At 25.8% G+C, this 14,501-nt stretch overlaps 1 protein-coding gene across 9 annotated transcripts in view; it reads right to left on the bottom strand.

Moving 5' to 3' along the window:
* The window catches only part of LOC122499974 (beta carbonic anhydrase 1-like), a 69,092-nt gene that overhangs the window by 53,012 nt on the left and 1,579 nt on the right, over positions 1-14,501 (bottom strand). For 6 of the 9 annotated variants that reach the window (XR_006301416.1, XM_043608594.1, XM_043608593.1 and 3 more), the window contains exons 2-4: positions 8,608-8,737; positions 6,710-6,794; positions 3,336-3,523 (exon numbers count right to left, since the gene is read on the bottom strand). Coding sequence is in view for 5 of the 9 variants with exons in the window: in XM_043608594.1 (XP_043464529.1) it covers positions 3,336-3,523; positions 6,710-6,794; positions 8,608-8,700 (366 nt within the window). In the remaining 4 variants the exon portion in view is untranslated. Of the gene's footprint in view, positions 1-3,335; positions 3,524-6,612; positions 6,795-8,607; positions 8,738-14,501 lie in introns of all 9 variants that reach the window. The other 3 variants (XR_006301418.1, XR_006301417.1, XR_006301419.1) reach the window with 2 other exon arrangements.

The following is a 14,501-nucleotide window of genomic DNA, read 5'->3' as shown; positions in this document are numbered from 1 at the left end:
AAGAGGGTTTCCTGCACTATAAAAAATGTCAAATTTATGTCCTTAAGCATATACATATAGGAGTATGCAGCAACCGGAGCATAAACGTTCTTCGATTGCAAGGCTATTTGGAAATTCTTTCAAGTTTTCAAACTTCTGAACTTCTGCGAATTATCATTTTAACAAAAATTTATATATAAAAGTTTTTGATTGAGCTTCTCTGTCTTTCATGTTATTTAAATAAAAAAAGTAGGTAGAGATATAAATACCTTCCCTTACTACCTATATGAAGTACCTATATATAAAAAGCCTTAGTTTTAACGAATTTTTCATATTCCTGGTCAAAGATATACTTCGGCCTAAGTGCTATCTTCAAATTAGCAAACAAGTTACACCCTGGTACATATTTTACATTTTCAAAATAAAAGACAAATTGTCATTTTAATACCTATTTTTTCACGCAACGTTCACTCGTTTCGCAAGAATGTGAGGATTTATTATATAGAAAGCATTTCGTGATGATGGACATTAAAGTTACACGAAGATGCCACACCTACAATAGCATCACAAAACTGTAAATTAATCACGTTGAATTCTTAAATTTTTTAAACTGACGTGAAAAAATAAATAACAGAAGAACATTCAATGAATCTTACAAGTAGAGGAGTGTTGCCTAGATCGGAAGACTTTTACTATCATTATGTTTGCGACAAATATGGATGATGTGATGAAAACTTGAGTTTTGAGTAATCATAACCATCCCGTTAACATCCAATCGAAATTGTTACATGTTACGTAACACATTCCCCGCAGTCCTTAGGGACCATGAATGGGTGTAAATAAATTACTAATTAAATTATAGAATAATACTGATGGTACAATGCGAATGAAAATAATTAAATGGAAATATTTATATTTGTATTTGATCTTCGCGTAACGAAAATAACTGAGAAATCGTAATTAAGATGCAGTAAATAAGTCTAGGTTGAGAATCATGGTTGTAAATATTTGATTAACATGGAAACATGATGGGTGCGCAGAAGTCACTTGTCGTGTTAGCAATTGGTAATTGAAAGTTTTCTAACAGTAGAAATTAACTTGACTAAAACCATCGAAATCTTTAGCTGCTAAGCTCTTGAAACTTGAAGTAATTCTTTAAAAAATGTCGACTGTTTTCCAGTGTTTGTTGAGGCGAAAGCTGACTGAACATTGCATGAAAGTTTAATATTTCTTAAACTCATGCAATGTTCAGTTAATTTGTACGTCAAGCATTGAAAAACAGAGGACACTTAAAGAACAAGTGAAAGTTTCATGAGCTCCACAACTGAAGATTCCGAAAGTTGCAGTCAAGTGAATTTCAACTTTTAGGAAACTTTCGATGCTATATGGGAATGACCCTGCTGGAAGTAAATAGATAGAAACCTTTTCTCTTTTAATCCCTTTCTATTGCTAATATAGAAAGAGATATGAATATTGTATAACTTTTAATCTCTTACCTATACTTCTTTATGCCTTTCTATTCCTACCTTTATCAACTTGTTCGCTATTTCTTTTAATCACCTTTTTTGAATAACTTTTAATAGCCTTTTTAAACCCTTCTATCTCTTTTTATATACAATCTTATTGCAACTTTTTGTTATCCCTTTCAATCACCTTTTCTCTATTACTTTTAAAATCCTGTCTATTTCCTTGTATCTCTTTCAATGTTAGACCTTATAGACACTATTCTTTATACCTATTAAGGCCAACGCAGAATAGATCTGTAACCGGAACCGCAATCGTAACCGTAAGCGTAAGAATGAGTTAAAGAAGAATAGGTATATTGTTTATCCTTCTCTAACTCATTCTTACGCTTACGGTTACGATTGCGGTTCCGGTTACAGATCTATTCTGCGTTGGCCTTTAATAACCTATTCTCAATACCTTTTAATAACCTGTCTATAAACTTCTATCTCTTTTTATGACAGAAGTTCTTGATAATCTTCTTTGTCCACATTTATAACCTTTTCTTAATAACTATTGATATCATATTTATACCCTTCCATCGCTTTTTATGTAGGACCTTATTAACACTTATTTATTCCCATTATTAAGATAGAAATGCGAGACTGCAAAACTTTAAACTTTTTCTATTCCTTTTTATCATTCTTCTTTTCCGAATGGTATTCTTTTTATCTTTTTTCAATCCCATATTTAGAAGAGATATATAGGGATAGACAAGAATATGGGGATTTGAGGAGATATAATAAAATTATCTCTTTTAATCTACTATAGTATATCCCTTTCTATATACATACTGATAAAGATATACGCGCATGCGTCGATTTTCCCAGCTGTTATGTGTCATGGCGTCGAGTCAGTAGATCCGTAGATCAGAAAGCGTGTGTTATGCACTGTGCGATTTTACGTTTTTGTTTGAGTTTAACTTTCATATTTTTGTAGTTTATTGTAAATATATTTAACCAATAAATGCTTATCAGTAATAGACAACCAAAATTAGTTTTAAACTCACACAGCACCGAAACTTTTCTAAAAATATATTAAAGATTTACTTGCAAATTTTTTATAGTTAATAGTAATGAATTAGAACAACACGATTAAGAAACTCAATTAACAACAATAGAGAAAGTTTTTAATTAAAATAAATCAATTTCTTCTATAAGGGATATCTCTGTTTTTACTTTCCTGTGGATTAGAAAGGATGTGAAAATGGATAGAGAAAGATAGCAATGTGTGAATAGAAAGAGATAGAAAAGTTCTATCTTCTTTAATTCACCACTTTGCATCCCCAATTTTTTATCTCTTTTTATATATTTTTTTCTATATATTTCTATATCTGAAACTGTATATAAAGAGATTAGAAGGGATAAAAAGATATATAAATATAAGGTTATAGAAAGAGATAAAAAATTTGTATCTCTTTTAAGTATCCATTTTGCATCTCCAAACTATTATACCTTTTAATCTTTTTTTATCCCCTTTTTTTAATCTCTTTGTATCTCTTTACTTCCAGCAGGGGAGATAAAGTCAAAACGTTGCAATGACACAGCTTTATGTAATCACTAGATAAGGAATTAAGGATAAATCCCATTCTCTGTAAAAACTAAATGTTTAAGAAGAGTTTTATGAACGGATTCAATTTACTATGAAAACTTTTCAAAAAATGGATTCCGTATTTAAGTCGCGCACGACAGCGAACCATCGCATTAAATAATAGTTTAAATGTTTTTCGTCTTTTTTTGCTAAAGGATCCAAACATGAAATATGATATGCGATAAACCTTGAATACATATGAAATATAATTAAAAACTATGGATAACATAAGTTTACAGAAAGGAAAATTAAAAAATAATTACTTGTGATGAGAATTCTTCGTCCCTTAAGGCATATAATAAATTCATAGCCTTGCAGTCACTATGGCCACAGACAATAACATGTCTAATATCATTCACAACACAACCTAATTCCAGTGCAGCAGGTTCACACATTGTTAATTCGTCTAAAAAGTGTTGTGAATGTGGTACAATATTTCCAGCGTTTCTCACTGAAATGAAGAACACAATTTATGATTAATAATATCTTCTCGTATAGACGACCTGAAATGTGCAAAAAAATGATATTGAAAATATTGTCGGGTTCATACTTATTCGGAAAATAAAGCAACACCATACCTATTCAGAAAAAGGGGCAAGAACTTCATTATTCAGAATATAAAGCAAAAACGTACCAATTCGGACATTAACCTTTATAATCAGGTGTTACATTATTAACAGTATTATAAGTTCAGGGTGTCCAGCGATTCTTTAAAAAAAAATTCAAGGACTTTTCAAGGTTTTTAAGGCCCAAAATAATTTTTTTCAAGGTCCATTTTTAGGGTACTAATTTTCAAAATATTTGTTATTTATAATCGAATTTAAATTAGTAAAAATGATTACTAATTTGATTTAGTGACTGACTTTTTGTTTTTGAATTAGAAAATTTTACTAGTTAATAGTAATTTCCACTAATTTATCAGTAAAAATAAACTAATTCAAAAGCAAAAAATCAGTAACTAATGCAAATTAGTAAATATTTTTACTAATTAAAATTTAGAGAGTATTTATAAAGAATTTTATAATTTCTACCTACAACAGTTACTCATAAATAAAATTGAATAAATATATTTAAATAAAAAATAAATAAATACAATTTATTGATAAAATATTAGAAATATAAAGAACATCGATTTAAGAAACATCAATCAAAATTATTTTTAAATAATTGAATTCTTTTGGAAATTTCTATTAAAAATAATAGATATACAAATTATTGAATTAACAAAAATTTTTTTAAATAATTGAAATTTTGCAATGAAGTTTATTAAAATGTTTTAAAATAATTGAATTTTATTACTTTTGAAAATAATTGAATTACTGCGAAGAATTTAATGACAAATTTTAAAACACATTTTATTAAATGAATATTTTGAAAATTTTTGAAAATAATTGAAAATTACTGCAAAGAAAATTAATGCCAAATTTTGAAACAATTGATTTTTGCGAAAAAAAATTATGCAAATTCTATTTTAAATAATTGAACTAATGTAACAAATTTTTTTTTAAATAATTGAAAGTTTGTGTAGAGTTTTTTAAAAACTTTTGTTTAATAATTAAATTCTTTCGTGAAATTTTATTAAAATAATAGAATATTGAAAACCATCGAAGCAAACAAAAATTTGTTAAATAATTTGAAATTTTGCCACGATTTTTATTAAAATTTTTAAAAATATTTCATTTCTTGTGATGAATACTATTATTTATATTAAAATAATTGAATTTTGCAATGAATTTTATTAAAATTCCACAAAATAATTTAGCTTTGTCGAAGAATATTATTATTTATTTATAAAGATAATTGGAATTTTGACCACAATGTTCTTTTTGATTTTTTGAAAATAATTGAATTTCTGAGAAGAAATTAATTAATTTTTAATATAATTGAATTCTTGTGATGAATATTGTTATTTATGAAAATAATTGTATTTTGTAATGAATTTTATTAAAGTACCTGAATATAATTGAATTTCAGCGAAGAATTTTTATATTTATGAAGATAATTGAAATATTGACGAGAATTCAACTTAAAACATCAAGGAAATAAATCTCACTTTTAAGAATTTTAATTTTTCAAGGTTTTGTCATAAAATTCAAGTACTTTTCAAGGTTTTCAAGGAGCAAAAAAAATTCAAGTACTTTTCAAGGTTTTTAAGGTTTTCAAGGTAGCTGGACACCCTGAAGTTCATATCATTAACACTTCTTATAAAGAATAAGCATGTTTTTACTTCTTTTTCTGAATACGCATGTTCTTGCTTCGCTTTTCTAAAAAGAATGATATTGCGCTAACCCGGCGCGGCGACCAGATTTCAATAAAGAAGGATTTGTTAGAGATTCGGTAGTGCTTCGGAGGTTTTTGATTACGTTTCGTTAATACAACATAAATTGTCTGCCTTATTTAATATGTATTCACATTCTTTCCGTTTATTGCAAATATGTCTTCCCCTTTTTCGGATAAGGCATTAATTGATTGCATTAATTGCTTGCCGAAGTAAAACGCACACTGAATTCACATTCTATTCCTATAAAAATGCAGTAGCCGGGTAATCATGGTCCCCGTCCCCAGCTTCGATTTTCTTCATATTTGTAGGGTTGATTCAGGTTGATTAGTCCCAAAAGTATGAAACGTTCTTCTTTAAAAAAGTTGTGACACTCTTTTTGCAAATAATTAAAATTGCTTTTTCTCTTAACTAACTAAAGCATTTTAATTAGTAAAAAAATGTTGTGCAGAAGCAAAAATATATTTAAAAAAAAATTGATAACCAATTTTGTTCAGTAGAAGGGATAAAAAGTTAAAAAAATTGTTTTTACATTTTACAATTTTTTTTCATACACGGAGAAAATTTATTCCTTATATTTTACCGAATTTTTCAATAAAGTTAGGATATAGTGGCATAACCGTAATTTTTAATAAATTGTTGTTTTAGTAAAATGGTTAAAAAATTAAAATTCTTTAATCAGTTAAGAGAAAATATAATTTTAATTATTTTCAAAATAAGTGTCACAACTTTTTTAAAGATAATTTTCACAAGTTCATACTTCGTGAAAAAAACCAAAGTAAATTAATAAAAAATTTAATTATTTAAACAATTAGCACATTATTATTATCGGGGACATTACATATACTTCTGTCTATTATTAAACGCAGTCATCTACATACATTTTAGAAAATATCTTTAGGCCTAAAGTTAGCCCAATGGTCTCAGTAACCCTTCATATAAAACTGATTTAAATCTACGGTGGAAAAAATATTTTTACAGATCTCTTGCAAACCTACTTCTATTCAAATTTATCTCTTACATGCTTAATTTAAAAATAAAGAATATAGCATAATTCCAAACAAGGTCCCCTTCAAATCCCCCGGAACTTAATCAAAAATTATTTCTGGAAAATTGAATTGAAAACATAAAAAGTAGGTACCTATAATACTTAAAAATTTGTTAATTACAGTTAGACATTAACTGTGTTTAGACATTAAAATTGTGTTGAAAATTGACACTAGACTACATATATGATAATGCGTACGATGATTTAAGCCAACCTTAATGCAGATGTGATGAATTTGAAAAATGTTATTTTGAAAAACCATTGCGATGTGGGTCTTATGATGATAGAAATAATTAAATCCGAAGTCGTACCCACAAACATGTCTCCAACATTTGTTTCTGTAAATCTGGTAGGAATCATTCTTGAATCCATGCATGTAAAAAATATGGCCTTTGGCTGCAAAAATAAAATAGTTGAAATTGATTTCTAATAAATTTCTAATACATAGAATTGTTTTGAGATGTGATAAAAAACCTACTAGGTATTTAAAGACGTATTTAAAAAAATTACTAAAACAATAGATACCGCGCTAACATTACTATGGTAATAAAAAAAAATTTTTTCAATCTTAAGTACAAAAAAAATTTCTAAATAAATGATTATTTATTTATTTTTTTGTCATTTGAGGCCACGAAACCCATACATCATAATAATATATAGGCGCATTGCGCCTGCTTTTCCAACTGATTTTTATTTCTTTAAATCGGACAAGTAATTACAATTAATATTATTTATTATTATTATAGTGATTAATATTTATTTTTAAGAAAATAAATTACAATTTTTTGTGTGATCGGTACATAAAAATACATCAGAACGCAAAATTGCAAACCATTAAGTAAAAAATTTAATCTCTAGAATGAGGAGTAAACATACTTTCAAGAATTTATAAAAAATTTCGATTTTTTCGCTGAAAACACAATAAAGATCAACTCCAATTATTTTCTATATATTTCTCCAATTTTTAGCTCTCTAGTTTAAAAATTCTACTTTTGCCAGACCATAGTGTATACACTGAGTATGGTGTATAATTTCTGACTTGGATTGTATTCGGAAAATGTTCCAATTGTTTATTTTCATTCTTTAAAGATTGAGACAGTATTATTTATAGAAATATATAAAAATACTCTTATTAAAAATTTTTAATTGTCAAAAAGCGAGTCTTAAGAAAAAAGAATGTTAATATGTCCTCTATTTCGCATCATAATTTCTTACTATTCTTAAAAATATCAAAATTAAGTATATGACTTCTAAGATAAGTATTATTATTACCTACATCACGGTGGTCTTGAAAAATTTGAAATCCTTTTGACACATGCCATTTCCAATGTTTGCATAAAACCTTTCCACACCACCTATAGAATTGATTTTAATTTAAATCAAAATCGCGTATTGGGCCGATTTTTTTAAACTTCCTTTAGGAGTTATGGAGGGGGGAAGAAAAATAAAAAAAACTCATTTTTTTCGGAAAGTACTTAACCGATTTTAATAATGGCATTTAAATATGTTATTAATATAGATAAGACAATTTAAAAAAAAATTTCACTCATTTTTTCGGAAACTACTTAACCGATTTAAATGAAATTTAAATGTGTTATAAACATAAATAAGACAGTTTAAAAAAATATTTTAAAATTTTTAAAAATAATTCTAAATTAATTATTTTTAAATTTTGAGTTTTTTTTTTTAAAGTATTTTCCGAAAAAAATGAGTTTTTAAAGTTTTTTCTTCAAAAAACTCGTTTTTTGAAAAAACTACATTTTTTAAAAATCTGGAAAAAATATTAAATATAATAAAGAGAAAAACTCTAAGGTATTTTTTAAAAGAAAAATGAAAAGTGTACCATTAAAGAAAAGTCAAAAATTTTTTTTTGAAAATTTCAAAATTAATTTCTTTGAAATCTTTTTTGGAAAAAAATTTTGAAATTTTTTTAAAAATTGTTTTATCTATATTTATAACATTTAAATTCCATTCAAATCGGTTAAGTACTTTCTGAAAAAATTAGTTTTTTTATATTTCTTTGCCCCTCCATGACTCCTACAGGAAGTTTAAAAAAAATCGGCCCAATGCGCGATTTTGATTTAAGTTAAAATCAATTCTGTAGGTGGTCTGGAAAGGTTTCATGCAAAAATTGGAAAGGGCATGTGTCAAAAGTATTTAAAATGTTTCAAGACTACCGTGTATATTTAAATACTCAATGAAGACTTACCTCCGGGTTATCTCGAACTTGTTCGAATTGCTTCACCATTCCTTCTCTGTGGCATTGTCTATATTTCATTATACCTCTTAATATTCTATCCATTTTTAAACATGTATGAGTTGTTCAAGTTGTAGAATACCTGGGCATTAAACAAATTTATATTAAAAAATGAAAGAATACCCTCTTTTATTCATATTCATTCATTGAAGAACTTTATAAATAATTTTACTATATAAAATCTCACATGGACCCACGTAAAATTTATCTTATGAGACTCTATAAATAAGAAATTCCATGTAGGACCTCATTTATGAGAAACCATTTGTGGAATCCCTTATGAAAATTTATAGTATTGTATTACCTACTGCAGATTGTTACTTCAATGGACAAAAGGTTACGGCAAGCTTGCCATTTGTCCATTTTTATTAATTATACTTTGTTTCATTTTGAAAATTTTCGAATTTAGTTCAACAATTACTTATATGTAGCATTTATACCCAGACTTACAGAAGTATGTACATTTTCGTAACTTTGACGTTTTTATCATGTTAAATGTAAAATGTTGTTCAAAAAATTAATTTTTAAAAAATTTTATGACAAGAAAATTGTTATAAACAATTTAAAGTCGATTTTTAGTTAAAAAATTTTTTAAAAATGTTAAAACTGATGCCGATTTCTGAATTTTTTATAAAAATAAATAATCGTGGGTACTTCTCTAGCAAAAGTAATGTAGATTAACGACAAATTTTGTTTTTTTCTCTTGGTGTTGTTCGGAGAATGTTATGTTGTACGCAGATTCGCTTCTCGAAGAAAACATCATCAGTTAAGGCCGTATTTTGTATCAAATGTTATAAATAAAAATTTTTTTTCTATAACTCAAAACGTGTATAATAAAGCCTCAAAATTTTATTTTGATCCATCGAATAGTTTCCAAGAAAAAAATTCCCAAAAAAACGTTCATTTTTTAGTGCGCCTGGGTAGTGTTATAACCCCTTAAGAGGACATTCTGGTGCAGAATTTGTAAAAAACCACTTTTTTTAACTCTTATTGTAAAAAATGAATTATAGGTGTTGCAAAAATTTTATTACAGTGAGTTAAGAAAAGGTCATAAAAATTGCTATAACTTTTTTCTTTTGCATATTTTTTCAAAAATTGTTTGGGACAGTAATTTTGCTTCCCCTCTCAAAAATTTTTCTTTTCTCTTATTGTCAAATTTATTCAAACAAGTGCGAAAATTTCTAATGAAATTCAAGTACGGACCCTTAAATGTTATAAATGTTTCCAAAACCCGAATGATAATAAATTACAACATGAAAGTGAACGACCCTATTTTTTAGCTAAATAATTTTACAGAGCCTAAATTCGTTTAGAGAAATTTTTCTATCAAAAAAGAATTGAGTAAGCTTTCTCAGAAAGAATCGTTAAATATAGAATAATATGATCGCTATTATAAAGTTTTTTTTAGATGCTATTATAGCGGAGGTGATGTATAAATGGCACTAACTTTTATTATCTCATTTAAAGAATGTGTCGCAGTGAAGAAGTGAAAAAAATAGGTGGTGAACCGTAAATGAGCGTGTTTAGTTGTGACTCACACCCATTCACGAACGGTCTAATGATTTTCCTTACTCACGGAACTCACAGTAACCCGACAGGTCCTGAGGGAATTACGTCACGCGTCCATCTCTACGTCAAACTATAAATTTTCACCCTCGTTGGCATAAGATATTTTTAGTGACACAGGCGTATTGATGTCACTTTATTTACACAGGTGAATCCTATGTTCCTCCGTTAATAAACTACCAGTTATTTCCCTAGGATAATAATGGGTACTTTATTCACATACGAGGAGGTCAATAAAGTACTCATTATTACTCTAGGGTCATTTTTCTTTGTGAAAATCATTTCTATAGTATTTTTAAATTTATTGCAATTAATTGTGTCTATTCCTGAATAATTATGAAGATATTTTAATAATTTAATATTTGCGACATTATACGATTCGAGAATAGTAACCTCAGATAAGAGAAAGAAACAAAAGAATAATAGTCTTTCTTAATATTGCTCATCTATTTTCTATATCAATGAAATCAGACCTTTGTCTCTAAACTACTCAAAATTAATTTTTCTCAGTTGTTAATATCTAACTAAAATGGAACAAAATTTAATTAATTTTCTAGAACTCTAGAAGCATCTAGAAAATTCTTGAGTTTCCCTTCTTCTCTTAAAATTAACATAATTCCTAAAATAATTTACATGTTCTAATATTCTTTGAATGAAGTTATTAAAACTGGCACCCAGTTAATTTATCAAAGTTTCAAAGAAATTTTGTAAGAATTGATACAGCAGTTTTCGAGAAAATCACTACACAGTATGAAAAAAAATGGTTTACAGAAAACGCGTTTCAAGTACTCGAATACCCCTCAGATTTTTTTAAAAATTTTTACACTTTTAACTTTATTTTTCCCAGACTTTTCCCTCATTTCCAAACACAACATTAACTTAAAACAAACAAATATTTACTTAGATCAAACAAATTTTTCGAATTTTTGTCAATTCGACGTTTTGACGATTCGACGAACTGACAATTCGATGTTCTGAGCATTCGATGATTTGACAATTCGAATAAAAGAACAATATGTCACATAAAGATAAAGTAGAAATAGATTTATGTTAAACAATTAATATAACAATTTAAAATTAGGTGAAATAAAGTTTCGGCAAAACGAAAATTATGTTAAATAATCTTTCTGACAAATAAACATTCGGCTGAATGCTACTTCGAGGTAAGTGAATTTCTGTTAAATAAACATTAGAGCAAATAGGATATAGTTTATATGACAATTCTGTAAACAGTAAATACTGGTAAATAATTATTCGAGACAATGGTAATTATAACGAATGACATTTCGATTAAATGAAATTTATAACTCATTACATTTATATCAATTGATATTTAGGTTAAAAAACATTTCGAATAAAAAATAAAAAACAAATTTTAATTAATGATTTTAAAAAATAGGAATTATAACAGACAAAATATCGGAAAATCGAAAATTAGTCCAAACAATTAATTGGACAAATGAAAATAATGTCAAATGTTTCTTCGGGCTAACGAAATCTCTATTAAATAATATATGTGCAAAATAAAAATTAGAGCTAATGAATCATCGGGAAAATGAAAATTAGATTAAATAATAATTCTAATAAATATAGCTTATGGCAACTGGTGATTCGGCGAAGTGAATTTCGGTTACTTGTTATTATGTCAAATGGAATTTGTGGAAGATTGATGCGTCCCGAGTTTTCTGGTCAAAGACCAAATCCGTCCGGTTTAGCCCCGGTCTCCCCTATACAAGTTATTTTAAAGATTTTTTTTTACTTATTTTCTCTTAATTAAAGCTTTTTAAAATCAGACTTTTTATTAAATTTTTTTTTTAATTATTGATATTTTTTTTATCTTTCTTCGTAATCTGTAATTATTTAAAATTTATCATTATAAATTTGTGTTTCTATAAAATTATAATTTTTATAAATTAAAATAAACTAGAAAAATTTACTCTAAAAACAAGAATTTTTAAAAGCAAATTGTAAGTATTATGTTGGGGGAAAATTTAAATAATTTTTATACAAAAATTAACACTGAAATAGTAAATTGTGCTATTAAAAATAGTTATTTCCAAAGTAAATTCTATAATATCCCTAGTAAATTTCATTAAAAATCAATAAAATATACTTTTGAATTCAGTAAAATTTATTCTGAAAACAGTACAGTTGAATAGAAATTGTATACATTTTAGTTTTTAAATAAAAACTTGGTTTATAATTTTCAAATTCAAGAAAATTATGTTTTTACAAAGTTTGCAAAAAATTTTTTCTGTTAATCATAACTAAACATTTTTTTAACTTACAACAAATGACAATTTTCATAAGTTCTTCTTTAAAAAAAAGTGTAATTTTGTAGAAAATATGTTTTTGTATTTACAAAAAAATTACCCCTACAATTTTTGAACCATTTTTTTGAAAAATACAATTGTTCAATTTTTTTATATGAAAATTCACTTGTTTATTATTTTAATTATTAATTTCAAATCATAATTTTTAAAATAAAAAATATAAAATATAAAAAAATTATGATAAAATTATGATTTTGAAATTTGTTAGGAAAATAAACAAGTAAATTTTCATTTAAAAAATTGTATAATAGAATGTTATTTTTAAAAATAATGTTCTTTTAATAAGAAAATCCTTCAAAAATTGCAAAAATCAATTTTATCATTCGGCATTTGTATATACAAAAACATATTTTCTACAAAATCACGGATAGATTTTAAAATCTATTAATTTTTTAAAAAAGTAAAAATCCAAAAAAGGTCAGAATATTTTCTGATTTCCTCACAAAAAATTACTATAAAAATGATTTTATCGCAAATTTAAATTATTTTCTTGATATGGGTGATTCTCCACAAAGTGGTAACTTTTGAATATGTTTAATTTTTTTTTTTTTAATTAATTTTTTTGAAAATTTTTTATGTAGGGGAGACTGGGGTGGAAGGATAAACTGTGAAAACAGTTCAAATTCATTATCTTTCGAACGGAAATAGTTAAAGCATTGCAATTTTATTTATAGAATGGTGTTATCACCCTAAATAAATGTCCGGAGTTATGTGACATTCTGTTCATTTTTATGGTGTCCATATTTAAATTTTTTTTCACCCTACTTTTGAAAATTTTTTCGTCAAAGAAAATATCAACTTTTAAGTATATTCTTAAATAAAATTTTATTATTTATGAAAATAATTGAATATTTTAGAAGAATTAAATCAAAAATTGTTTTCAATAATTAAATTATTTGATACATTCTATGAAAATAGTAAATACCTATTTAAAATCATTGAATTGCGATAAACTTTTGAAAATAATTGAAATTTTGCAAAGAATTTTATTTAAATTTTTGACAATAATTTAATTCTTGAGAAGACTGATGCTATCTATTTATAAAAATAATTTAATTCTTGACAAGAATTTAAAAAAAATTTTGAAAATAATTTAATTTCTGCAAAGTATTTTTATTACCTACTTTTCAAAAGAATTGAACTCTTGTGTTGAATTTTGAAATTTATCCAAATAGGTAGTTGAATTTTGGAAAAGAATTTTATTAAAATTCCTTAAAATAAATGATTTTTTGCGATGAATTAAAAATTATTTATGACAATATTTGAATTATTATACGAATTTAATTATTTTATTCAATAAAATTGAATGGTTCTTAAAATTGAATTCTTACGTCAAGTTTTAATAAAATTTTCAATCCAAATCAAAATAATAGAAATTTTGCAAAGAGTTTTATTTAAATTTTTAAAAGTAATTGAATTTTTGGCGTAAAATTTTGCTATTTGTAAAGATAATTGAATTCTTGACGAGATATTTGTTAAAATTTTTAAAAATAATTGAATTTTTTTGAAGAATTTTGTTATGTATCAAGATAATTGCGTTAACACTTTTGAATTAATTAAATAATATTAAAAAATTCATTCTTGTCAGAATTAGAAAAAATTAGAATTCGTATAGGGTAAGTGCGGGTATAGTCGGACAGTACTAGTAGTCGGACACTTTCGTGTTTTTTGGCAAATAAATAATAATGCATTGTGATAATTACTTTAAAAAGTATACTAGACGAATGTGTGAAGTTTATATTTTATTAAAATAGTGTTATTTTCGAAAATAATTAAACAAGAAATATTTTATTTAATGTTTTAAAAATCATGGTGTCCGACTATAGATACAACCATTTTCGAGTAGCGCGATGAGTGGCACAAAGTTTTGTTGATAATTAATCATAAATATTAAAACGTATAGGGTCTAAATATTATATTAATAACTTCTAATATGCTTTAATTCCA

This window comes from Leptopilina heterotoma, unplaced genomic scaffold (genome assembly GCF_015476425.1).
Source record: "Leptopilina heterotoma isolate Lh14 unplaced genomic scaffold, ASM1547642v1 Lhet_180, whole genome shotgun sequence".
Lineage (NCBI taxonomy): Eukaryota > Metazoa > Arthropoda > Insecta > Hymenoptera > Figitidae > Leptopilina > Leptopilina heterotoma.
Note: the sequence above shows the minus strand (reverse complement) of the source record. Positions and strands in the feature narration are given on the sequence as shown.